The sequence below is a fragment of the Chaetodon auriga genome, chromosome 12 (genome assembly GCF_051107435.1).
Source record: "Chaetodon auriga isolate fChaAug3 chromosome 12, fChaAug3.hap1, whole genome shotgun sequence".
NCBI lineage: Eukaryota > Metazoa > Chordata > Actinopteri > Chaetodontiformes > Chaetodontidae > Chaetodon > Chaetodon auriga.
The window spans coordinates 11,025,381-11,053,267 of record NC_135085.1 but is presented as its reverse complement, the minus strand read 5'-3'; the positions used below and the strand labels follow the sequence as shown (position 1 = coordinate 11,053,267).

Below are 27,887 nucleotides of genomic sequence, written 5' to 3'. Positions count from 1 at the left end.
GCTGCTTCAATCAGGAACTATTTAGTGCAGAAGTACCTGCCCAGCCATGACAGTGACCAAAAAATAAATAAAAAGTAATAAGTAAATTGGTGTTGACACCTGCGAGCACCATTTGTAAGACTACATATTAGGAAATTATCTCTTAGTGCTTCCTCAGGTCTGACAGAAGCTCCAAGAGGAAAAGAGAAAATTAACTTCACATCCAGCAGGTCAGTTCCTGTAGCACTGAAAGATATTATGCACTTAACTCAAAGCAGAGCCATAAGGTAACAATCACCTTATCCTTTCTGAAGGGTCAACAACGTGTCTGCAAATGTCCATCATCAGTACTTAGCTGTTCAGTAGAACTAAGCAGAGAGCCCAAATTCACAATGACAAGCAACTTTTTTCTGTCACGGAGAAGACCCTACAGAGAACTGACAACACACACCATGAGATGATGACACATGATGAGGAACTATGGCCTCAACTTCTCCTCCAGAGAAACTGGTGTTGCCTTTGAAAACTGCAAAACATGTGGACTCGCTGTCTTACCACTGTTGCCAAACAACATAACTTTTACCCTGTTTGCTGCCAAAGAAAGTGAAGCAAATGTCTACAATCTCTGAGTTTACAGAGTTTCATAACAAATTCAAAGTCTTACCACAACCTAAGACAAGTGGTGACATGTCACAAGTCGACTGGGCTACCACCATTGGTTTCCTGTATTAACAGCGTTCTAATTATGGCTCAGACTTGTTGGAAGGTCGTCAGCAGATTTGTTCAATTTTTGGGGTTAAAAGAAGAAAACCTTAGTACTCTCCTTACTCAGCCATGCTTGTCATGTGTTGTTAGTGAAGTATGTGATACTTACGATCCAAGCCGTTGATGTACTTCATGGATATCTCACAATGTCCCCACACGGCGCTGACAATGGGATACAGCTTCTTGCCTTTCAGTCCTCGAAATGCGACTCCTAGATACTGTCCTTCCACCATGAAGCTCAGCGTCCCTTCGTCCATGTCCAGAATCACTAGCAGAGAGTCCGGCAGGGTGAACGACTCCTCCGGCTCCAGGAAACAAGGGTAAGAGGGCAGCGAGCTATGTGCCCTGTTCTTACTGTCATGGTAGAGCCTGTTGCGTCCCAGATCCCAGCCCCAGGATTCACAGTCCGACCCTACCAATGCCGTGTACCCAACAGAATGTAAAGGAGCTTCAGAGGTAGCTACCCCAACCACAGCGTGGGTGCCCCGCTGGCGGGAGGGCCAGTGGATCTTCCACACATGGAGACCCCGTGTGTATCCGACCCGCCCCCGGATGCAGTCCGTGCTCTGAGCGACCGGGTGGCGGTGAAATGTCAGTTTGTCCTCTTCTTTGATGAAGATGTTGAGCGAGCGGTCGTCGGGGTTCCACCCGTGACGGAGCTGGGTCTCCAGTCCAGCACATGGCATGTCCAGCAGGAGATCCAGCCTGGGAGGTTTGGAGAAATCTGGATCCCTCAGTTGAGGGTGCTGTCGGCGGTGAGCCGAGGGCCGGTATGACGGGGAACCACCGCTTTCCCCACGACCATCTACCGATTTAATGCCGCCAGAGATCTTCTGTCCCATGGCTACGATGGAAGGGTTGACTGAAGGAGGGGGGCTGAAGAGGGGAGGGTGGTGTTTGTGCAGGTGGCTGCTGCGCTGCGTAGAGCGTGACGTTACCTCATCAATGCGGTGGAGCTGAGGTGAGAGTTCCGAACTGGAGAGTGGTGGAGGGAGATGAAGGAGATGATGAATGAAAGATGTATGCGATCTGGTTTCATGCCACAAATGTCTTCAGAAAGACACTGCCACTCCTGTTGAGAGAAGGACAAGAGAAAAAAGATGTGATCACTAATTGTTCATAACTAATAGTTTTTGGAAAATTCTAGTTTAAATAATGAACAAGAAAAAGAGGAAGAAATGCAAAAGAGATGGTGATTGAGAGAGAAAAGAAAGTGACTGAAAGAGAAAGAATTACACTGCTGGCAAGTGTTGGCAAAGCTTCTTGTTTCACAGATTTCGTGTGGCTTTGTTTTGATACGAGTAAAAAATGAACAGGATGAACAAGTATATATACACACAGGCACAAATACACACGCACACACATTTCCTCTGACTCATCCTGCATCCTCCCAACAGTCATACGCCAGTTTCAATACATTCATGCAACCCTTCAAACATTCCCCAGTTGTGCAACATTGCCCAGATTTGAAGCCACCACGCTCTCATTTAGGCAATTTAATTTTAATGAGTATTGCCCGAGCCTGCAGAACTATCAACACAACAGGCGGAACAACAAAACACCAGGTATAAATTTATGTCCGTTCCTTAGTGAAACAAAGTTGAAAAGTCAGCTTGACTTGTGCTTACGCTCACACTTCATAGACGGTACAGTGTGTGATACACAACAGTAGCAGGCTCTGTCTGTTTTCTCCTCTACATAAAACCCAAATCCTGCTGAGCAATAACCACGGTCCATATTGTGGTTTCATTTTTAGAATGTAATGTCTATTTTTATGTCATTTTCAGCATAGTTTCCAGTGTGTGGGCGGGACAGTTTTAGCTTAGTTTTTTAATTCAGTTTCAGTTGAATTCACTTGAGTTTCGGTTTATGTGGGTTAAAGGTGACACTGTGTTAAAAACAACAGATCAGGAGCGGCTTAACATGTGTGTTCATGTTCAATTTATGTTGCCTTTCAAATGAATGTTAATCTAAAAAAAAAACCAAACCACCTATTTTCCTTCATCTCTTATCTCAAGTTTACACGTATAATTAAAGAAAATGACACATATACAAATTTCACCTTGACTACTGTGGTATAGTTGGTACATTTATTGCTATTTTAGTCAACAATCATTAGTCTTGAACACCATGTTGTAGCATATAAAGCTGATAAAAGATGATCTCACTCACAGTCTCTCTCTCACTCACACACACACACACACACACACACACACACACACACACACACACACACACACATAAACAGCTCTGTGTGGTAAAGCTGACGTACTGATCTCTTCCAGGAACAGCAGCTGGTGCTTCCTGTTCACAGGAAAAGAGTCAGTGACACCTCATGCAGACAGGGAAGTGGATGACACAATTCTCTTCATGTCTCATCTATCTGCTGCCTGTCTTTACCTCACCCACCACAAGTCGCAAAATGCCCATTTATGTGTTCACTGAACTGACGCTTCTTCTGGTAAGTGAGTGTCTCGCACCTCCGTTTATTTACGTGTTATGGCTGCAGCTATAGCAGGTGGATACAGAGGGTTAAACCTCGCTCTCCTGCTGACTTCACCGTATTATTATATGAAGTTCATTGTCTCAATTTATACATGATCTAACATGAAGTGAAAAATCTAAATAATGAGCTGAAAATACTCTTCTCGTATTTCTGTAAAGTGTAAAGTACAGTAAATGTAATAAAAATACATCCAATGTTTTTATTTTTAACCAAAGACTGATGACACAGGCACAAATATTCCCACCAAGCCAATCAGTCGCCACACCACAGAGTGAGGTCATGGCGCAATTCAGTGTGAAATTGTGATGCCACACACACACACACACACACACACACACACACACACACACACACACACCTCCGTCTTGCATTTTCCCATTCTCTGTCTCTCTTTCTGCCTCTCTCGCTGTGGATGAGGTCATGGCAGCTGGCAGCCAATGTGTGCCACCACTCAGTTCACTCCTCAGCATGAGAGGGTTCACTTCTCGGACACACGCACACACACACACACACACACACACACACACACACACACACACACACACAGACAGACACATGCATACAGACAGCTGCCTCAGTGTGTGTCATCACGGCTGGCAGGTGGGTTAAGGGTGGACGCTGCGTGGAAGATTCCAGAGTCATGGCTGCCAAACTTCAGCCAAACAAAACAGTTTAACACTGTACGAACTCTCAGTGTTTGTGTGTGTGTGTGTGTGTGTGTGTCTCAGCTGGCCCAGTCTGGCACAGCATGTGGATGACAATCTGGCATTATGGGCTGTCATCAAGGAGGCACTTGATCTCTGACCCCGTGTCGTCACGGTCGCCGTTGCATAGTAACCTCTCAAGAGGCTGGTGGTGGGCTGGCGCAGCGTCTGCTGCTGCGAATAGCAGCAACATGTTTCAGCCATCTGTTGTTTACTTTCCCTCCATCTCCCTCCATCTCCCTCCATCTCTCTGTTCTTCTGCAGCCAACTCATTTAGGAATGACCATGTTCATGCTCCCTCCCTTCATCTGTACTTTCAGTTGGGTCCGGCAGGTATGGAGGGACAGAGAGTCACAAGGTGCCACACAAGTGCAACATGCAAGTGGTGCTACCATTTAACTAAAGATGATTTTCATTAACTGATTAATCATTTGAACTAGAAAATGGCAGAAAATCATCAAAAAATCACAATTTCCCAATGCCAAATTTGATGTCTTCAAATCTCTTCATTTGTCCAACCAACAGTCTAAAATCCAGAGATATTAAGCTTATTGTATGTAAGATAAAGAAAAACAGTAACTCCTCAAATTTGGCTTAAACAGTTCTTAGATTATCAAACTAGTCAGTCAACTAATGGATCGGTTATTGCTTGTAAATATCAAAAAACACAAAATGTCAAATAACACAAACGGGTTCTACAGGGGAAGGAAATTAGCAGGAATGTGGAAGAATGGGAGACCTTCCTGTCTCGTTCTTCTATATTCGTCCTACTAATGACTGGGAGCAAAAAGAGAAAATGGGTAAACTTGCCAGAATAAGAAGAAATAATTTGAACTGAGAGAAGTGCAGCATAATGGTTAGATAATCTGAGACGAAAGGGAGCCAACGTGTTTCACTGAAATAGGAAATATTCTAAAAGCCTCGTCAGAAAAAAGTGGAAAAGAAGAAGACGGGAGAGGACAGACAGAGACAGACAGCAGTGTGCACCTGGTGTGTGGGCAGGCTTCATCTGGCCTCTCCTGTTGTACAACTAACAAGCTCCACTACTAAAAAATATGTGAGGGCGCTGTGTGTGTGTGTGTGTGTGTGTGTGTGTGTGTGTGTGTGCGTGCGTGCGTGTGTGCGTGTCTGTAAGTATAACATTGTCTGAGGAGGACGCAGCATATGTGTGTGTGTGTGTGTGCACCTCAGAACACACATAGGAAACTGCTGAGGAACCTCTCACTCTTCGTGCACCGCCCTCTGACAACAGGCCAGTCTGTGGGTTTGTCCACAGAAATCATGTCAAGCTCCCAGACGATCCAAAGTACAATGTTTAAATATGAACTTATGACTAACACAAACCGAGTTTCCAAGAAATGTTGAATGCAGCTTTATCTTTTTTGGCATCTTCGGACAGTGACGGAGAAGAGGCAGACACAAAGCCTCTCATGCATCAAAGGTCACGGGCTGGAATTGAAATGGCGACGTGACCATGAAACCGTGCGCTGTATCCATCCAGGCGCTCCGAATACATTAGTATTTACAGTACGTGTGATTACTCATTTGTGTGTCAGAGGGTCAATCAAGGACAACCGGTGATCCACAAGGCCACATAGGGTCAGCATTAATAGCTATAGTTCATCTATCAATGTCTGGCCTCTGTGTGTGCATGCGTGTGTGTGCCCTTCATCCCAGATCAGCTGGCCCACAAGTTATCATCCCGGCCACCTGTACACACTGCGACAGCAGCAGGAACAGCTTTCGTCTGGCACCACTTATCGCTTGGAAACAACAGGCTTCGTTTAGCGAGTCACATCCAGCCAAACATGAATGAATATTTTAAAGATATCTTAAAGGAATAGTTTGACATTTTGGGAAATACGTCTGTTTACTCTTTTGAGTTAGACGAGGAGATCGATAGCACTCTCAGTCTGTTCGACATCAGGCTCCAGACAGCGTCCGGTCAGCTCAGTTTAGCATGACGTCTGGGAACAGGGAGAACATTGATTCTTCATCTGAAGAGCAGCCCATACGTGTATTTCCCAAAATGTCAAACTATTCCTTTAAGAAATGTTCAGTCTCATTTGAGCAACAAAGCTGAACTCCAATCTGCCCCCAAGACCACTGTGACCGGGGGGACATTCATCTGGAAAGACACTGAAACATTTAATGAACTGAAACATTTCACATGTTTCTGTCTTGGTCATCGAGAGAAATTCAGCAGCTTCCTCCTGAAATCCAGACGTGTCCTTCTTTTTCTGGTATTACGGCTCTGAGTCTGCATTAAAATCCATCAGCAGGGTGCAAAATGCACTTAGTGATTCGCCTTTCAAGGGTCTGTGAACTCGAATTACACTGGTCATGGTGAATTCTGACTTTAGTGCAGAATTAGGTCTAATTCAATTTAATAATTGCTCACTTGCTGATTCGTTGGTCAAGCTTGAAATCACGGTGGACAGCAGCAAAGCTCTAATAACAAGGAAATATTCTGAAGTTTGAGAAAAGGCAAAGGCCAAACTAATGTCATGTCTCTCATTATAACAGACGGATTGTAGTTTTGCTCATCCATCCTATAACACTTTTACCACCATAACACGACTGATTTTAGAGCACTCCGACCTCAACTGAACCCTGACTGTCACGCTGAATTACAGCAACTCATGAAAATGAATCACAAAGTGGTCACTTCTTCCACTTTCCGCTCCTGGGGGGGGGGGGGGGGACATTTGGGCACCGCAGAGCTCATGTGAAAACACAAACACATGCAGGAAAACAGACACACGCATTCATATGATAACTCTTCATAGCAACAGCTGTACCCACTAGATTAAACAAACTACCGTCCACTCTACATTGCTGACATTCATTCCTACTGAGGGAATCCCTGGGTAGCTGAAGATGCCAGAGCTAGACATAAACTGTACCGTCTGGCTCCTAACAGGATGTCAAAATACAGACTCTGGACTGGGATTTAAAATTCATCTTGCAGCTGATGAGAAGAAGTGGTGCCCTAATATAGACATCTCAGACTTAACAGTTGTGGAAGGAGATATCACACTCTTTCATCTCCGTCTGTCTTTATCTTTCCTGTGTCCTCACACACCTGCCTCCTCTATTTTCACTTTCATTCCTTTTCCCCTCTACTCCACTTTCTTCTTCTACTCTATACATTTTTCTCTGCTTTCCACCTCTATCCATTTGTCTCAGTCCCCGTCTCTCTGTCTTACTGTACCAGCAAATCCACGGAGACAGCAGCAGAGCTGACACCCTTTCAATTGGTACAAATTATCTGAGGCCTGCCACCAAACGCCCCGGCATCTACCACGCGGCAATCAATGCGAGCTCAGCACGCAGGAAAACGTAGGATCCGCAAAACACCGAACACAAGCAAATCCATACTCGCACACATGCTCGCTGACAGGCACAAAGCCCTTCACACACCGATGACACAGACTATGCATGTATTGTGGAAGAAATGACTTTTCTACTCGAGCTGATGGTTGCCTGTAGTGAAATTTCCCTGATGCATCACTTTTCTGTATTCCCACTCCAGTCAGAGGCAGAGTCTCTCTTTTCTTTTCTTCCATCACAGTCTGAACGTGTTACGAAGTACCTCCAGTCATCGTCTCCCTAATGAATCATGTTCCCTCTCCCACATCTTCCTCCTCTGCTCACATTAATCTGCTTCGCTCTTCAACTGAAGAAATTCCCTCCTAAAACTCCCCCACTCCTTTTCTTAAATACTGAATTTGCTTCGTTGGTGATGCAGGAATTGAAACTAAATCGTTGTGTTAAAAAAAAATAAAATTCCATGTTTACAGACAGGTTGAAAATACAGAAGATGGATGAGCACACACACACACACACACACACACACACACACACACACACACACACACACACACACTGTGTGCTAAGTTCTTATATTTCCTCATGTCTGCTGTGACAACTTAAAATCCATGGTGCCCTCAGGGAGGACTATCAGTGCTTCAGTGATTGAGCACTCCTTTACGGACACCTACGCAAAACCTATTCATCTCTCTCTCTCACACACACATATGGATACACACACACACACACACACACACACACAGAAGGCCTTGGCTGTGCCATCCATAAAGCTCTCTGGGGTAGCAGTAGATTCAGGTGGCAGATTCACAACCCCAGCAGTAATGAAACTGAATCAAAGTGTGCCTGAATATGACGCACTGCTGCTGCCTCACTCATTTAACATCCGAACCACTGACGCAAGAGTGTGATGAAACATGTCACACCCACACGAGTCAAACACAAGCCATGAATTTCTTTTTTTTTCTTTTTACGCTGTCATGACAAAATGACGTCTAGAACAGCATCTGGCCCGCTAATTTTGTTTGGTTTCACAGGATGGTTTCACACACTTTAGAGCGGGCGACTGAGGAGTTAAGAGTTCTTTGTAGAGCTGAAATGATATTTATTTATTAGTCAGCTGGAAGAAAACTGATCAACTACAATTCTAATAATTGATTAATTGAGTTATTTATTAAACAGCAAGACGAAGCATCATGCAGCTGGAAGCAAACATCAGCATGTTTCTGTACTCACAGTGACAGCGCTAACGTGCTGAAGCTTATCAGGTCATGCTGTCATGTTGACCTTCTTAGCTTCGTTTATTAGCATGTAAACGTTTCCTAAACACACAGTAGAGGAATACAATTTGTTTTTCCAGGTGTTTGGTTTTCAACAAAAGTATCAGGCAACGAAAAGACTGACCTCACTATGGGCACCATGAATGTCTGTACAACATTTCATGTCAATCCATCCAATAGTTGTTGAGGTGTATCAAGTGGCGGATATTGCCATCTCTAGAAGCACGCTGCATGGCCAAAAATATGTAATGTTTGATTTGCTGCTTTTCCGTTTTATTGGGTTATTGTTGCATTTTGACTATATTTGAGTTTGGACAATTGAAACAAGCAATCTGAAGATGTCGCTTTGGATACTCTGGTAACTTGAGAGGAGTGTTCTCCAAAATTGCTCTGTACAAAGTGGGCAAAGTGGAACAAAGGGTGCTGTTCCAGGACATTTGACAGGGGAAAGTACATCCACACAAGCATGTACACACACACACACACACACACACACACACACACACACACAAACACAGTGTTACTGAGAAACCTCCCCACTCCTCTCAAACAACACAAACACCAAAGAGAGAAACAAAGGAAGGACATTAAAAAACTGCGCAGATAGACAGCGATTATTTAAATCGAGGGACTGACTATAAAAAGCAGGCAGAGGCTGCGGTGGAGGAAGGCTGTATGGATTTGGCAGAAATAAAGAGAACACAAACAATGGAAGAGAAGGAGAGAGAGGGAGAGAAACAGAGGTCAGCAGCTGACAAAACAAAAGGATAAAGTCAGAAAGGAGAGCCGCTATCTCTCTATCCCAGGATGGACCACACAAATACACCTTCCCACCACAATCCATAACCTAAACACAACACTGTGAGAAAAGCTACTGCAGGGAGTGCAGAGCAAGGCGTCAGATTAGGGCCGCTTGAAACATATAGACAAACAGAGCGTTTAAAAATAGAAAGCAGGATCTATCCTATTATTGTGTGTGAGCGGGGGAAATCCGAGGGTAACTCTCAACTCTATCTCTCCCCAACAAAAGCAGACACACACACACACACACACACACACACGCACACACAGGGGTATCCCAGCTGGCCAGCTGGGGCCTCGAGACCATTAAGAGAATTAAAGGCGACAGAAGATAAGCAAGTGAGGGGGAGAGGGGGAGGGAGGGAGGGAGGGAGGAGGAGGAGAGGCTAAGTACACAGTAGCATCCACTGGAGAAGAAAATGTAGAGTATATCGTCAAAAGGTTAACAGAAGCAGCAGCGCGTGGACTCATTTTCTTTAATGGAAACAGAATGAAACACTTATCAGACTTACAGCTCCATCAACTCTCAGGCGTGCACTGTAGGACATATCACTGTGAAAACTGTCATCGCATACAGCTGTGTCGGCTGCACTACAGTATTTCTTCCACAAATACACACACACACACACACACACACACACACACACACCTGAAATAGCAACAATCCCCTCAGTGAGACATATTTCAGCGATGAAACACTTCACCTTGTAGACAGGACAACAGATCAAGTCGCTTACAGTGAATATCCAGCGGCTCTTCTGCTGACTCGCTGCGTGTAGCTGTTCAGTCCATGTTCAAATCCAGACAGGCAGCCAAAACACTGCTAAACTCCTCCAGCCAGCCGCCGGCACACACACACACACAGAGAGAGAGAGAGAGAGAGAGAGAACCAGAGCAGACAGGAGGGAGAAGAGACCAGCAGCCGGCAAGTCTGACTCTGACAGAGAAAGAGAGACTCCCTCTTTCCTCGGAGAGCTGCCCACCTCTCCCTCCTCCTCCCTCCACTGTTCCCTCCCTCTTTCCTTCCCTGGAGCTTATCTGTCCCGAGGCTATCACCTCTTCCTCACACACACACACACCCCCCCCCCCCAACCACCACCTTCCCCCAACACACTTGCGCTCCAACTCTAAGGAGTGTTTCCAAGGCAGCGCCGTCACGACGTTCTCTGCTGACAACTACAGCGCCGTGCAGACTTTGGAGCCCCGCTCCAGTTTCAGTTCCTCTTCAGTCTTTCCGAGAGGAGTGAGGGAGAGACATGAAGGGCTGAAAGCCGATCCCCTCTGATCTCATCAAGCAAAGTTACCAACAGCAACCAGACCGGCAGGCAGCTGAGAGGAACACCCGCTTCACCTCCCTCGCTCCCTCCCCCCTTCTGACAAAGAGCTCACACCAAGCCAACCAACCAAACAAACCCCCGCCCCCCCCATGTTACAGGCACACACCAACACACTTACACACACCTACACGTGCCACATGCACTGCACAAGTGGAGCATGTGCACGTTTCAGGCATCAAGGTGAAAAGTGCCAGTCACGTCATGTTCACCACAAGCATATGTGAGGCTACAGATGAAAAACCAAACTAGAAATATCACTGAATAATGGACATTTACCGCGTAATGTAGAAACTATGAGGAGCACTCATTAAAAAGAACGGCTCTGTCCACAATAGTAGATTATTGTTGCTGCGTACAAAGTGCTTCTTTTTCTTACATTTCAGCAGTTAACACATGACATCCAGCACTGTCTGAGGGAGGAGCTGCTCTGCTTTGTTCTGCTCTGCTGCTCCCTTTTCTTTCCTGTCATCACATTGTGTATCAGCCCACATTACTGCATAACTTGGCTCTGAGGTGATGTGATGATTAAGTCCATTTATTGACCTCCGGATGGCGGAGCCTTTTCCCGCAGCTACATCGGTCATTCACAAAGTTGGGGAAGTTTGGAATAGCACGTGACCTCCATGTGGCGTTTAAAACAAATCGCACCGACATGTTGATGCACTTACACATGCATTAACATTAACACTCTTGTGCAGGAGTACTTGGGTGTGTGTGTGTGTGTGTGTGTGTGTGTGTACAGGCATGTGCACACTGACATATAGTACTTGTACAGTGGTGAGGCAGACTACAGTGTTCACAGTCATGCAGGACTGAGGCCCAGCCAGCTCACTTCCTGTATAGACTTCCTCTTCCCAGGGCTGCTGGGACCACCAGGGAACCAAACTCCCCACATCACCACCACTATATCCTTACCATGTCATTACATCACATGTCTGCAGAGGCATTCAAATGTAACATGCATTGAGAGAGCATTGGTGGACGGTTTCTCACAATTTTGTCTGATTTTTATTCTCAGACGTCCACAGTTAACAACAATGATGCATTTAATTAGGAGTTTGTGCAATCAAGGGACACACCAATGCCCATCCAACACACACGCACACACACACACACACACACACACACACACACACACACACACACACACACGTGCAGTTTGATATTTTGAGAAATATGAATTTGTGGTTTCTGTATGCATTAAACAAACTAGATCTGTCGTGTTAATCGGTGAGCTGTAGAAGTGCTGGAAGGTGGATTTTGTCCTTTGTCAGAGGCAGGCTAGCTGTTTCCAGTGCAGACCGAAATCATTCCCGTGTGAAAACAACAAAAATGGCCGAATTGGTGGGAGGCTGTGGGGGGGGGGTTGCTTCAGGTACCTGTGAGACATTAAAAATATAAATCTAAGACGTTCTGGCTTGGGGTGACCTTATATTTAACAGACAATCGTATGTGCCTTAAACTTGTCAGAAGTGTGAAAGATCTATGTTTTAGTTGCTAAATATTCAACACAAACACACACACTGTGTACACATCAAAGCCAGTCGACTGGCCTCATTCAGACTGAGAGTTGGAAAAGAGGAAATGTGCAGATCTGTGCAAACACACACTGGCGGCTATAGATCACCTGAAGCAGACGTATGGGTTAGACACATTACCTTTGCCCCCCCGCACACACACGCACACACGCACACACACCAACTGACTGTTATTCTAGACGCCAGCTGATGTAGGTCAATGGTTCTGAATGTTAGCAGTCACTGTAGGCTTAACATAATGCACACAGGTAGGGAGGAGGAGGCTTTGAAGCGAGGTTAGAAATCTAGCAAAGAATCTGAGGCTGTGTTTCCATCAAAGTCGTGTTGCTGTGAGGCCAAGTTCAGGTTTTATGGTTTGGGGAAATATTTCTCTGATGGTTTTCGCTGTAAAATGAGCACTTTTGTATGTATTCACAGCAGTTGTATGCACAGAAATAAGTTTTGGTAGTTTATGTATACACCATCTTAATTACTGCAATCCTAGCACTTGTATTTTGTAATCCTGTTTGCTGCAGTGATCCATCAAATTCAAATTCTCAGAATGATCAATTAAGTTTTGTTCCTTCAAAGTCCTAGAAGAGGCTTGTGGAAGTCCATATTTGTAAGATCACCGGGGGACACGACCTGGCGATGCCGCACTGATCGTATAGGAGGAGCTTTAAAGACTGTGCACACAGACAGGCTGGCTCTCAGAGTCTGAAGGCTCAGCTCATTAATTTACTGCAGCTAATTTACAGTTTAATTTGCATGTAAAATACAAACCCACAAACTCAGCCCCCTAATTCTGCTGGATTAGAGGCTTTTCCGGGTTTTAGTTTTGGGAGGCTTTGCTTCAAATCAGTGATCACCAAATTTGATTGTGTTGTCCAGCAGCACAGCAGTAACATACAGTATGTAAAATACATTTAAGGGGGCATGTTCACCTGATGTCTAGTTTACCTTTTTTTTTTTTTTATGTTTTCTGCATCTGAGTGTCAGTGTCCTTGCATGAATACACCAAATCAAATTCATGTACATTTTTGGGTTATTGTACGGCCTCTTAAAGGGAGTCAGACTCACTTTGATCATTCTGAATAAGAAACCAAAGACACACTTTGACACTAAAGCTTCAAACGGAGCTCTGAACCTGCGGTGCATCCCCCATCCTCTCCGGTGGACCCTGCTGTAAATTGTCCCCTGATTTTCTGCCTCAAGGCACATTCACACTTAAGGGACCCCATGGGGTCTGGGGAGAGAGTGCGCGTGTGTGTGTTTGTGTGTGCGTGAGTAGGACACAGGACAATGGGGGCCTGTCCTCACCCCACAAACACACAGAATTAGGGCCAGGGGCCTCACAGCTGAGCAGCTTGCTGACAATAAAAACTGGAAGCGTGTGTGCATGCGCATTTGTGGGTGTGTATGTGTGTGCGTGCAGTGCCTCCTGCCAACACACGTGTCGAACACAAAGCCATCCAACTGTCCACGCGGCCCAGGGGAGAAGGCTTGTCAGAGAGGGAGGGATAGATAGATGGACAGACGGATGGATGGCAGGGGAGATCAGGAGTACAGAAGAAAGGAAGTGGGAGGGACAAGGGGTCTGAAACAGGCAGCCTCGGGGTGAAGGGTGAGGACGGTTAGGGGGAGAGAAAGAGGAGGAGAGCTTAAAAAAAGAAACAGTAGATGGTAGAATTCAGTGTGCAGATGGCTGAGAGACAGGAGCGGTTTGGACGAGGTAATAGTGAAAGAGGGATGATGAAGGACACATTGGCTCATTTTGTGCTCAAATGATCAGCTGTTGTTTTCACATGTTGACCCAAATACGCTCAAACATTTATATTCCTGTACTTGTAAGGACTCTAATTATCTACGCTGACCTGAACCTGCTTTTACTTCAAAATCAAAGGAATAGTTTGATATTTTGGGAATCATGAGCTGGACTGTTTCTTGGCATTGGGACTTCTTGAGGTCTTGGCGTTCGCCAGGCACAACAGAGACTTTTACACGGCCAAGAAATAGTCCCTAATGTAACCTGTCATACAACCACATCCTTTTTACACTTGGGATTTTATAAGGATTACACAAATAGGACTTCACATGTTAATTAGTGAGTTGCTGGTAGGGAGATTTTGCTTCCTCTGGACAGAGCCAGGCTTGCTGTTTCCCCCGTTTCCAGTCTTTATGCTAAGATGACCCAGAGTCTTACTCATCTTCTCATCTAACTCTCAATATATTTCCCAAAATGTTGAACTCTCCCCTTATGCCTGAATATTAACTGCAATCTACAAGTTTCCAATCTAACAAAAAAAAGCCACCTGATGTAGACTGCGTGTGATCTGCATGTGTCCTCTCACCATCCCTTTTCATCAGTGAGTTAGAGATTCATCTTTCAAGGCAACTCTGGTGTTCCTCTAGTAGCGGCTTGGCCACTTTACTAACTTAACACACCCATGTCTTGTTTTTTGGGTCTGCTGTTTGCTGTATCAGCTGAGTATTTGTAAAAACCACTCTTTGGTATAAATACATGGGAACATGGAGACATTTTGTTGTTTTCAGTTTTCATTGAAGTTCTTTCAAAACCCATTTTAACATTCAACTGGATAATTTCATATCCTTTGCATCTGTGCAACTTATCTCGTGCAATATTATATATGTTTACTGTACAGTAATTGTCACCTTTACACTCAGCTCAAGAGCCCCTTAAAGGAGCAGTGCCTGGTAAAAAATGTCATCACACCACAAGGTTGTCCTCATTTTTCTCTGCCTGTGAAGAGATTCACAAGAAACCACAACACCAACCTTCAGCTGTCGTACTGTGTGGACACAAAAGAAAGGCTCAGTGAAACACACAGGCACTCCACTCTCCCTCTTACACACACACACACACACAAATTGATACAGATGCTGGCCATCTGAGTACAGCAGGTAGGCATTAATTCAGCCTGGCTGCACAATCAATGATGGTAAAAGGAGACAGCAGGAGGGACAGACAGCGATCTGCTGCTTTCATTTCTCTCTCCCTCTCTCTCTCCATTAAAACAAAACCTTTCCATGTCTTGTTTGATTATAGGAAAGCTCTCGAAGTGAGTCACAGTCTCAATTTGTAAAGCACACGTATGGTTTTCTCTCTCTTTCAGGTGCTTGAATTACACTGTCACTGGGTATCATGTATGCCCCTCGCTCTCTGCACAACACAGCTTTAGACAGGCCACGTCTTCACTAATGCAGACACATCTGAAAACCTTGTTTAAATGTGCAGCCTTTCCCATCTGTCCAGCATTGTCAGACTGTTTGATTAAAGCTCACACTCTTATTCAGCTGTTATAACCCACTTAAGCCAGCAGTTCTACCAATTTCCCCCCAAACTGTGACTGCTTTTGCAGGGTTGTTTGTTATTTCAGAGTCTTAAGAACGGAGTGTGTCAGCAAATCAGAGTTCTCAAAAATATGTCATATGACAAAAGAGGCCTGAGATCACATGACAGTCATATGTCAGCGATTCCTGTTTACACTAGATGAGCATCTTCTACTTTAGAGTGTTTTCAAAAACAACTGATGTTTCATCTTGAATCCACGCCTCTCCTTCCCTCTTTTCCTTTTATAGCTGTCTGATGTACTCTCTCCCACCCTCCTCCCCTCTTCCTCTCCAGCCCTCCGCCTGTACCCTCTCCTCCCTCTATCTCTGCTCATCCATCCATCAATCCAGCACCACCCTTGCCACTCCTCTCCTCCCACAATTCTTCCCACTGCCAATCCTCTTCCCTGTGTCTCCCCTCTCTTCTGCTCCGGTCTGAGCCCCCCTTCACTGTCCCCCCCTCCTCCCTCCTCTCCAACATCTGCTGGTCTGCGTCTGTCACTGCTGACCTCTCGTTGCCACGTGCCAAGTCCTCCTCTCAGAGTCCCACAGAGGCCCTAAATCATTAGCACACACACACACACACATACACATCGGCTTGTGATAGATGGCTGTCTCCCACCCACAGAGAGCGAGAAAAGCACACAAATTTGACCTCTGATTGCAGACTCTAATTACATCGCTGTACCATTTGTCAATTAAATGTCTTATAAAGGCCAAATCCTTCAATTAAAGGGGCCTGGCCAACATTTGCAGAGAATCTCAACAGATTTAAAATTGTCACTCTGAAGCGCTGATTGGAGTACAGCACACATCAGCGCTGACACTGGCATTTAGGCTTGAGGTTTACGCTGTGGTGAAACACACTGGTGTAAAGACGCCGCAGCTAATCGGGAAGTTTTTGCTGTTTCACAAGATAAATGGATCACATTCTGTACGTGATGAACAGCTGCAAACGTAAGGACTCAGTAGTAGTAAAGTCATATTGGTAAATCTGTCTTACTGGCCAACGTGCAAGGGCGGCATTGTGAATTCAGCTTGTGCTCAGGCTGCAACAATAGGAACATTACTGCCATATACTTCAATATACTGCAGCTTCCCACAGGGACAGGAAAAACATTGTGTCCACAGTATCAAATTGCTTCAAGCATGGTGACGTCTCTGCTTATATGCTGCTTTAAAGACGTTTTCCTTGTTTTTGTTCTTATGGCATTCGAGACCTTTTATTGTCAAGGTGATACCCGTGTATGAACGCCTCACACTGTGCTAAATCAGATCATCTTTCACTTCACGCTACAGGAAATGGGATCTGAACAAACCACTCAATTTACACCCCGCATTAAAATGTGATCTGTATCTGGATGTATGTTAAAGCAAGGTGTAAATGCATTAACATGCGTGATGGGAATGTGATCAGATCTACCTGGAGGTAGTCGGGCTCACGCTGTGTTCAGAGGTGTAGGTGTAAACACTATGTGTAGAACGGGCTGGCATCTGTTCACAACATACAAATATTTGTTCTTAGTTCATATAAAATACAGGTTGTTGGTCAAATTAAGACAGCAAGCGGGAAGGCTGAAAGAGACACGCCTCTAATTACTGATTATATGTCTTTTCTGTGCCATGAAAGCACCGAGAGATGCATTATTCAACAGAGCTACATGAATAATGAAAGCTCTCATACATGGATGGGAAATGAATGATACACACTAAAAAATAACCATGTGTCACAGTCATCTGTGCATCTGATCTACTGTTAACAAGGCAAACCATCTATCTGCAACACACCAGGAAAGACTGACACAATATTCTTAATACAAAGAAAAGAGTAACTTCATGTATCACATTTATTACATGACGGGACAAATAATTTAGCATTTGTTGTAGACAGCGTTTCACAAAGTTTATGAAGTTTTCCCAAACTCAACAACTCATAAAACTCCTTGATTTTTAGAGGGAGTCTGGGGCTGACTGTAGGAGGACAGAGATCTGACCTCTATGAGGATAACGAGAACACATTAAAAACACCAGGTGTACACACAAAGGCAAGTTTGGCTTGTTCATCTGGATAATGTATCCGGATACAGACATCATTTTAATATCACATGTAAACGGGGCTACAGTGACACCTGTCCAGCATGGTGTCCTCACACCAGCTGAGCGCAGACACAACTGCTCGTCAAACCTTGGGTGTGTGACTGGAGCCCACACGGCTCATGGACAGTGCTATTGTGACACCCCTGTGCGCTATCTGCACAAGCTATTTTTCTACTGAATCAACCATTGTTTCGAAATCTGAGTCACGACTTCAAAGAAAGCAGGTCAGAGTCAGGCAGACAGACAATCAGATAGAAAAGTCGAGACAGAGACGGGGGTAATCGGTGGAGATGCAGATACATTATATCTCTTTGCACGCAAGAACAAGCAGCAGGGCTGATAAGCAAAGACAAAGGATGGATTAACCTGAGGGCCATTGTCATAATTGCTGATAGGTTCAGAAAATACCCAGCAATTGTACTTTGAACTTTCTTGAAATGATGTTTAGGACTGACGTTCTGAAGAAACCCTTCTCATAGTGCACCTTACCCAGCGTTCAGTCTACATGGACATGTCCTCACCCCCCATGTGTCTGTTCAGACGAGGGCCAAAGGTGAAAGGTCTGTCAAATACGTAGACTACAGTTGCCTGTCATCAATAAAGCAAACACACAGATACTTATGAGACATATATTTAGACGTATATGAACTCCAGTAATTACACGACACACGTTTAGCTTCCTTACTGCTTTCCTTTCATCTCTGTGGTGTTGTGCTTTGAGAAACTGTGTCGCAGCAGGTCATAAAATCTGTCTGCTAGAGCAGCATTTAAAGTTCCCATCAGCCCTGTGTTTCAGATTTTCCATTTACTGCATGTCATGCTGTGCAAAGAGACCCATTTACAAAACGTGATATTAGCTTTGTCACATGGGGTGACATGCACTGTTGTGTTGTCACTCTGTGGGACGATGATGCCAGCGCCCACAGAGAGGACTTCTCCCCCCTCCGGGTTTGATGTCAGTGTCGTTTTCATGCGTCTCTGTTGCCGAGTCAATATTTCTGCGTGTTTATGTGTAACTCAGCAAAACATGTCATAATGAAACCTATAATTGCATGCATCTATACGTGCACCTGCAGCAGCTCTCATCCTGTGAAACTGAACAGCTCAAGGCTGGCGGCTCCTGTCTCTCTGGCTCGAGTAACCAGAGCATCGGGATGGTCCAGTCAAGACCACGACCAGAAAACACATTCAGACATTCAACAAACAAGTAGCAAACTGTGAAAGCTGCTTGAGGTTGGAAATTTAAAACTAGACGGGACATATTTAAAGCAAATGACAGCAGAGAAAATCAGAAACTTAGACTGCCTCATTTATATGTAACCAGTCACACTGTTATGAGGATTAGCGGCGACCTGCGGGGTTTTCTCATCAGGAAAGTTTCTGTTTACGTTCACTGCTCGTCACCGAAGCACATTTTGTCTGTATTCTTGAGGCGAACGTTTACAAAACTGATTTGCAGTTTTCTTCCATTCCTTTCATGGCGCATCATCGTCACCACCTGCCAATCAGTGGCATGTGCGTCCACCCACCAAAACCTCGCTCCATAGTGCTGCTAGTGGTCAAAACCTCCACAAGGTCCCTTTAAGATTCAGAAAATGTGCATTTGATACGAAACAGTTAAGTATGACCACATATTTTTAATCCACATTTAATCTGAGGTTTTCAATTTTGTCTTCTAGTTTATTATATTATGATTTTCGCACCAAGCCTGTGTGCTGCATTGTACCTTTGTAATGAACATTTGCATATAAAAGCTGTACTGTTGTACTTTATGCACATCATGTCCACTGCATGTATGGAAATTGCGTGTAAAGATAGATGCAAAGAGTAAAGAAATAGCAAAGGGAGAGACATAGAAAAGAAAGTTAGTTTGTCAGAATGAGAGTTAATCAATATGGGCATGACAAAAAGACATTCAGGGAAATTTAGATGTAGAAATACTTGAAAGACTCAACAGTTAGAAATGATGAAGTGTGTGTTTGGAAAAGAGCAGGAGTACTCACTGTTATGTCACCTAAACACTTGTTCAATAAATCGATGGGTTCTCTGCAACTACACTTGTGTGCAAGCACACACACACACACACACACACACACACACACACACACACACACACAGTACAGACCGGAGTGACAGCAGCCACACAGACGGACCTTGTACGACAGCAGGACTCAGCAGAGCAGGTGAAGTGACACGTAGGAGACGACAGACGGGTCAAAGAAGAGTCGAGGAGTTCAGGGCAGAGCTGAGCGATACTGAGCAGCATTCTGGTCGCCGCAGCAGCACAGCCAGCAGTTTCTCTGCCCACAGCAACTTAGCATCTTATGGCAGCTCCATTTCCTGCAGGCAGGCTGGGAGGGAGCACCAGGCTGCGACAGTAATCTACTTTACTTTGGGATTAGCGGCTCGCTGCAGGTGTCACTCTCTGTCCGTCTGTCTATCTCTATCTTGACCTCTCCAACACACCCCCTCAATACGACTCATTCACTGAGCCGCGCTTTAATGTGCTCTACGTTTATAATCAAACCAATATTCGGATATTAAGACGATAACCGTGAACCGAAGGCGCACAGGAGTTTATGTCTGAGCCACCAGTTTACACTGTTTCATCTTTATTTCTGACAGAACATTTTTTCCATCAATATGATAGATTGCCTCAGCAGCTGTTACTATGGAGAAGAAGCCCGTCACAGCTAGAATCAGTGTAGCAGCAAACTAAAAACATTTCAGCAAAGCACCACACTGAATTCATCCAGCACTGACCCAGACTGGGAGAGTGAACTCGTTTTAACAGCAGACACAAGAGAAATCTAAGCTCAGTGAGACGATGTTTCTCACAGAAATGCACCTTGGGAGTCCTGTCCTTTCATTTCTATGGGCACACACTTGAAGCACCGTTTTTTGTTTTTTTTTTTTTAAATCAAAGAACCAGACATCTTTTGAAGCAATCTCTCACCTTTTTGACGATTCAACTGAACAAAACCTGAGAGGAAGCAGCGCTGCAGAGCAACGCGTGCGTACAGCAGAACAGGAAAGCCTGGGTGATCATTTGGAAGTTCGCCTTTCATTACATTTCCAAATAAAAGGTTTAGATGAGCAGATGAAAGCAGTGACGTACTGTGTTTAAAACCGATCTGACCGCTCACGCCTGTGATGCCTCGTCACTTCACTGTAAAAGTTCCACAGATGACAAACAAAAGCAGGTCGGAACAATCTTCTCATCTGTGTAGGAAGTGAATATTTCCCAAAATGTCAAACCTCTGCTTTGCTGTGGTCAGTATCACTTAGACTGTACTCCGCTGTGGTGCTAAAACCATTATTCAATAGACAAATAACTTTAGTAAGAATGAATAAACAATTTATTAAGGAATATTTATGTGTGTGCCTGCTCAAACTTTTCAAATGTGCTTTTCTTTGTTTTATATCATTAAATATCTTCAGGGTTTGGATTGTTATAAGGGCAAAAACAACAAATCTGCTCACATCTTCGGCTGTGAGAACTTATTATGAGCACTTCACTTTCATATTATTCCATAATAAAAATAATCATGAGTTGAAGATGTGCTTCTTGTGGGTAAATGTGAATAGAAATGCAGCAGTTGTTTACTCATCTTCTTGGAATCCAAACAAAGACCCTTAATCAGATCATTGTATGCATGTAACTGACTCTCTTCTCTCTCCTGCCAGCAAAGAAAAAGTCAACACCAGCAGCGGCTGATGAGAGCGTCAATAAACATTCAAACGCTGCGAGTGCCAAGCGATGCCTTTCACAGTGGAGCCAGGCCTCGCTGCGACGACACCAGAGCCGTCACAAACTGAGTAAAACTGAATTCAGACTCGGGAGACGTACATTCGAACTGCTTATCTGCTCTGGCGAGGGGAAAGGTCAGCCCGAGGAAAACAAAAGACCGTGGCTCATTATACATAAACCCCAATGAAAGTACTCTCATATGCCAGACATATAATGTTGCCATGACAACTACAGAAGTACTGAGGAGGCATGCACACACACTTGCAGAGACAGACAGGCGTGCAGGCGACAGATTTCAGCAGGATGTAGGCCTTCACGGAGGACGTCTCCACGGTGAGCGTGAGAGTAAGAGAGGACGATGGACAGCCAAATATAGAAGCAGAATAATGGGCTTCTTATCTGCTCCATCGTTTCCATATCTCCTCTCCTTTCCTCATCACTCCATCTCCCTGTAATTTCTCCTCTCCCTCTTCCCCCTTGAATGGAGCAAATATTTCCCTAGGGCCACTCTCCTGTATAAAAGAGATATATTACACCAGGAATTTTCGATTATGTGACAGCAGCGAGCTTTTTCGTACGAAAAAAATAAAAAATCTCTGCAGGTACTGCCAGGATATTGGTCAATTTCCTCACCTCGAGCACAGAATACTTCTGTCTGTCAGATCAGGGGGTTCACGGATGCAGCAAACAATTAAATCAGCACATTTGTGTGTCAAATACACTACCTTTGTTTTAAATTCTCTCCGTAATTTGAATTGGCTACTGATCTTAACCACAAATAAATGGAAAACCTCTGTACATGTGATTTAGCTTTTTGGCTTAATCAAAAAAAGAAAGAAAGAAAAATCCAGGATCTTTAATATCATGGACACGAGAGGCTCCCTCCTGTGTGTCAAGCACATCCTCAACCACACACACAGACAGAAGCCCCCAGCAGACTGCAAGGAACCATTATTTTCATAAACAAATAATCTGCTGCTGGTTATCACAACTAACTGATTAATTGCTCTGTAAAACGTTCTCAGTACTCATGGTGTTGTGTTCTTTGTCCTTCTCACAGTCAAAACCCCAAAGATATTCAGTTTACCATCATATAAAACAGAAAATTCAACAAGCTAGGACAAACAAATATTAGCATTTCTGCTCCAAAACTGGCTCAGATGATCAATTATTAGCAAAATAAAATCGACAGAAAATGAGTTTGCTTTCAGTTCTTGCTCTCTCGCCCTCTCTCACACACACACACACACACGCACTGTAAGTTGCATGTACAGACTCTCCAGTTTCACAGCCACCTCCTGTTTCCTTGACTAATTCAAGGCGATCACTCAGATCTGTTACAGATGCAGATAAACCAGCTCGGAGGCTGAAGCAGAATGCTGCTCATCACGCTGCAACACAACATGCTGCCACAAATTGTCTGCATCTGTCATTTGAATACAAACACCTGTTGGTTTCCGACCAAAGGCCTGCGGAAAGGAAGATGGCAAACAGCTGGCTCACATATGCCCGTCTCTCTGAATGGCAGTCTGTCTTCATGTCTCTGCATCCGTCTCATATCCTGCATCTGCCCACATATCTGCCAACAGCCTCATCTATGTGTCTAAGCCGGCACATTTCAGCCTTCATTGTCCAGAAACATCTGTCCTGTTCTTCATTTCTTCCTCTGCCTCTTGCATACACACACACACACACACACACACACACACACACACACACATGCTCGTGAGTCTGACCCACATCCTCGCTTAATGAAAAACAAAAATGAATAAATAAATCATAAGTGGGGGATGCTCTCGATATTGTGTGAACCTGATGCTCTTTCTGTCTCTTGGAATGGATTTTTAGCCTCTTTCTCTCTCACATGCACACAAACATTATCTCACTCATTCTTCTTCTCGCTCGCACACAACTGCTTCACTGAGTGCTCATCATCTCTTGTAATCCTCCACAAGAGCTAGTGTATTTTCCTACTCTCACTTTCGCCCTCTCTCGATCGAATGCGCGCGCACACACACACACACACACACACACACTGCGTTTGACGCGGTGTCATTTCAGCAGTAAAGCACAGAGTGCAGACTGGATGACACAGTGCTTCTGCTCTGAGTGTTCTCTACATTCACTCATTTTACGCTCGCTTTGAAATTGAGTTTGGTGTGTGTTCAAAGGCTGTCAAACTCGTAGCTGGGTGCAAATGCCCCACTGGAGGTCTTTCCTCCATGCCAGGAGGTGATTGAAGATGAGATGATGCTAGAAATAATGGATGAGGATGAAGAGGGAAACCTGTGTAGGTTAAATTAACCAAAACGAGTGACCATGTTCATGAAAAATTTCATTGATCTATGCTGTATAAAAAGTCACTCAAAAGTCAGTCAAGTAATTGTTATTGCATTAGAAAAGTACTTCAAACACGATATTATGGATTGTCCTACATTCTACATACTGGCCACAATTCAGGCTTAAACACATTACAGGTTCCTGCACGTGGTAAACTTGATTAGCAGCACTTCTTCCACACTCTGGACTACAGCCCAAAGGATACACGGCGGGGCCAATTCATTTCCCAATATCAGAGTATCACATAAATATCTGAACAGGCGTAAATGTCAGCCAATACATAACAAGAAGGTGTAGTGAAGAAATGTCAAAGATAATTGAGGTTTGAGGTAATTAAGAAACAAGATTACATTTAACACTTTGAACCCTCAAATGCTGATATCAGTATTGGCCTCATAAATCCAGTATCAGTCGGGTTCTACACGCCCCGATTCAGAAAACAGAAAAAGTTATTGCAGGCTTAATGAGTCAGTGGCCAATACATCTCATAATGATCCCCCCAGATTTAGAAGTACAGGAAACACGATGTGCGGTGAGGTTTAGTGTGGCTTCTAAATGTACTCTTGTGTAAGAAAATAAAGCTCTGACATGTATAAAACAACAACAGTCTTAGTAGATTTTTGTGCATTCAGGGGGCTTAGTTAAGAGGATTTCCTCAGAAGTCTCATTAAAACTGATGAATCTTCATCTCATAATTGGTCCATCTAGCGAAGAAGGAAAAGAATACAAAGTGCAGGTAAAAAGAGAACCTAATCGTACTCTGTCCACGTGACTCACATGAAGCTGTGACTGGAGTCGTGCATACGCTGAGACACTCCAAGCTTGTTTTCTCACTGTATTCACTGCCTGCGAGAACATGCCAATTTCCATTTCCTTTCAACTCCACTGCCAGCTGAAATCATTGTGTGCGGTTGACATTTTCATTATAACTACTACTTTTCCCTCTCCAGGTTCACAAATATCCATCAACTCGGATTTATAAAAAATGGAAAATAGTGTCGAAAGTCGTCCGTCACATTTGGAATAACGAAACAAAGTCAGACACCTCAATGAGACGCGGCGCTGAGGACGCGGGCTGCAGGCCACCCCTGAACTGTTTATTCATTTCAATTCTCAGCTAATACACATCATACATACATAAAGATGAAGTATAACATGTGAATAAATACATTATTTCCTCCACCCCTTCCTGCCTTCCGCTGGCAGCACAACATACACTCACACACATAAATATTCATCACCACACAGCTGCTGAATGACATTATAAGCTCGTCCAGTGCAGCGACTGTGTGGAGCTGGTTGATGAACAGTGATTGCTATCATGTGATTGAGTGATTACTAACTTCTAACCAACCTCTAACCAATTCTCTCTCTGTGTCTCTCACACACACACACACACACACACACACACACACACACACACACACACACACTCAGAGTGGGCTCCACTCCTCAGACTGATGACACACCTCATCAAACTGTGGTCTGTTATAAGTGGTGCTGACACGTGTGTTTGTGTGCGCCAGTGTTCATAATCATAGCCGTGTGTGTGTGTGTGTGTGTGTGTGTGTGTGTGTCACTGTCTGTGCGGCGGCAGCGTGCCTGCACAGCATGTGGTGGTGGTCTGGTTTCCGTTCAGAGGGCTGTGAAGTGGTCTGATGAAAGCTCACACATGGTGGCGGTGAGACGAGCCTGATCTCCTGTCGGGACCACAGCACTCAAACGGCTGGACGACAGAACTTCCCGCTCTACTGCAGATATTTAACAGAGTCGAGATAGTTGGCAAAGACTCGTCATGAGCAAGAGGACGTTTCATAAAAACAACCTTTTTCACGCCTCATTTTCAGCCACACTGGCCCCAGAACTTGATAGCAGTGAGCTCCATTAGGGTTTTTACATGCGTGAAGTCACTTTCTGGAACAAGTCAATACATCTTTAGCCAATTATTTTCCAGAACAATCTTGATTTCTGCTGGATTCTGTGATCATTCAACTCTATTATTATCCTCAAATAAAATATTTCATTTCCATAAAGTTGTGCGACTCACCGGAGACAGATTTGAAAAAGATATCCTGACCTGTCTTAAAAATACTGTCCTTTGACAATATAACACTTTATACAATAAATTTGGCTTTAGATTAGATGAGATTCAACTTTATTGTCATGATGGGTTCACTGAACGGTTTGATGACGCTTTGTGCTGCTCTCCCCTTTAGCTTGTCACTCGTCTGTACGTGAATGTGATCCAGTGTCTGAGGCTAGCTGTTACATTTCTCTGATCTCACAGTAATAGATGCTAATGTGAACAGTAGCCTGAGGGATCATTTTCAACTCTTGATCTCAGTTCAGCAACAGTATGTGAGCATTATGAATTTATAAAACACAGTACGCACACATAACTAACCGTACCAATGAATCATTTATATTATCACGCTACTTTCTATTCTGGGACGTAACATGCGCCTGTTGTGTGTTTAAATTCACCACCTTCGCTTCTCACCTTTACAGAGACATCACCATCTGCAGTGCCACACTCTGCTGTACTCCTTCCTCTCCTCTCCTCTTCATATGCGGTTTAGGTCTCTCATCTTTCTCCCACATTTCCTTACACCTCTTCCCTCTCTTCTCACCGTTCACCTCACCTCATCCCAGTCTGAGATGACTCATTACACTACAAGCCTCCTTCAGAGTGCAAACCCTCTCATCTCCCTGTCTCTCTTGTTTGCCTCTGTCTCACCTGCTTTTCCCCCATCTTCTTCCCTCACACACACCCCTCTTGACTTACCCTTTCCCCTCTCCCCCCACTGTCTCCTACACTTGCTCCTTCTGTTTTTACTTCCACCATATCTGTCTCATCGGCCTTTTCTTCCTCCCCCTGACTTCTTAACATCCTCCTTTCTTCTCCTTCTGCTCCCATCCCTCTTTTAGCTGTAATTCATTCATTCATTTTGTGTTTCTGTTCATGCACCCCCTTCCTTCCTCTCCAGCTTTCTCCAGACAAAAACCATGACTCCCTCCTCCTGTCTTCCCTTGACTCAATGGTGTCCATCATAGAGTCAATGAGTCACACTTCTGTACATGCCTGCCATGACTGAGCATGACACAAAAAAAAAAACATCACAGCCCCCAGAGTGCTAGACACACACACACACACACACACACACACACACACACACACACACACACACACACACACACAGAGTCCTATTCACTAATCTGCCAGGCTCATGTCTTTTATTAGCTCACTATGAAACAATAGTGAGCAGGAAGAACCAGCTGCAAGCCACAACCAGCTGTGCTGTTATTATCTCCCTGATGTGTATGTGTGTGTGTGTGCGTGCATGTGTGTGTCTATACCTTTGTTTAAGCCTATATTAACTTTTCCCAAATTGGTGGCTTGTGATCATTTTCTGGCCTTCTTCTCTCATTTTAAGTGTGTGTGAGAGACTGTGCGGAGGCCTATCTCCATAATTAGGACAGACCAGCCACACATGGGTCTCCCCTGACACTTTCCCTCCAAGACCTAAATATTCATGAGATTCTAAACGCTTTCATGAGCTCTGTAATTATGGCCAGAAAATAGACGGAGAGAGACAAAGAGAGAAACAGGGAGAGAGTGTGGGAGGCAGAGAAGGAAATGCCCTCACACTTGTTAAAAACAGGCTGCCCCACAGTATTAACAGATAACATCAACAGTGTTGTGCACTCCTGCCATCCAAGCCTGAGCAGCTAGAGACTATTTCTAGAGTCATATGACCTGCTGACAAGGAATTTCATTGTTTCACAAACAAAACTTTTTTGCATTTGTTGTAGGAGTAGCTTAATTTGACATGAAGAGCATGAATGATGCTATACGATGATGAGATAATCGGTGGGTGGATATATGGAGCTGCAGTGCCACAGTGGTAATTCTCCCTGACAGCTGTGGACAGAAATTGCTTGGACTCAACCGTCCAAAGAGTCAAAATCAATAGTTATGGCATTGCTTGCTTTTTTTGAAGACTTCAAAAAACAGGTTCACTCAGTTTATTCTCATTTGGCTTGGAGTGTATGCCAAGCAGAGCTGGGCGAGAAACCAAAAATGTTCCAAGGCTGACATCAGGAGTTGACCGACAAGTGACAGCTCTAA

General features: G+C 44.3%; 1 protein-coding gene across 5 annotated transcripts in view; it reads right to left on the bottom strand.

Annotated features, from left to right (window-relative positions):
* The window catches only part of LOC143329853 (SPRY domain-containing SOCS box protein 4-like), a 75,847-nt gene that overhangs the window by 41,325 nt on the left and 6,635 nt on the right, over positions 1 to 27,887 (bottom strand). Inside the window, exons 1-3 of one of the 5 annotated variants that reach the window (XM_076745970.1) lie at positions 10,103 to 10,243; positions 8,521 to 8,606; positions 854 to 1,816 (exon numbers count right to left, since the gene is read on the bottom strand). In XM_076745970.1, coding sequence (XP_076602085.1) covers positions 854 to 1,586 — 733 coding nt within the window. In that variant the 5' untranslated portion in view covers positions 1,587 to 1,816; positions 8,521 to 8,606; positions 10,103 to 10,243. Of the gene's footprint in view, positions 1 to 853; positions 1,817 to 8,520; positions 8,607 to 10,069; positions 10,312 to 19,820; positions 19,982 to 27,887 lie in introns of those variants that run through there. The other 4 variants (XM_076745969.1, XM_076745967.1, XM_076745968.1 and 1 more) reach the window with 4 other exon arrangements.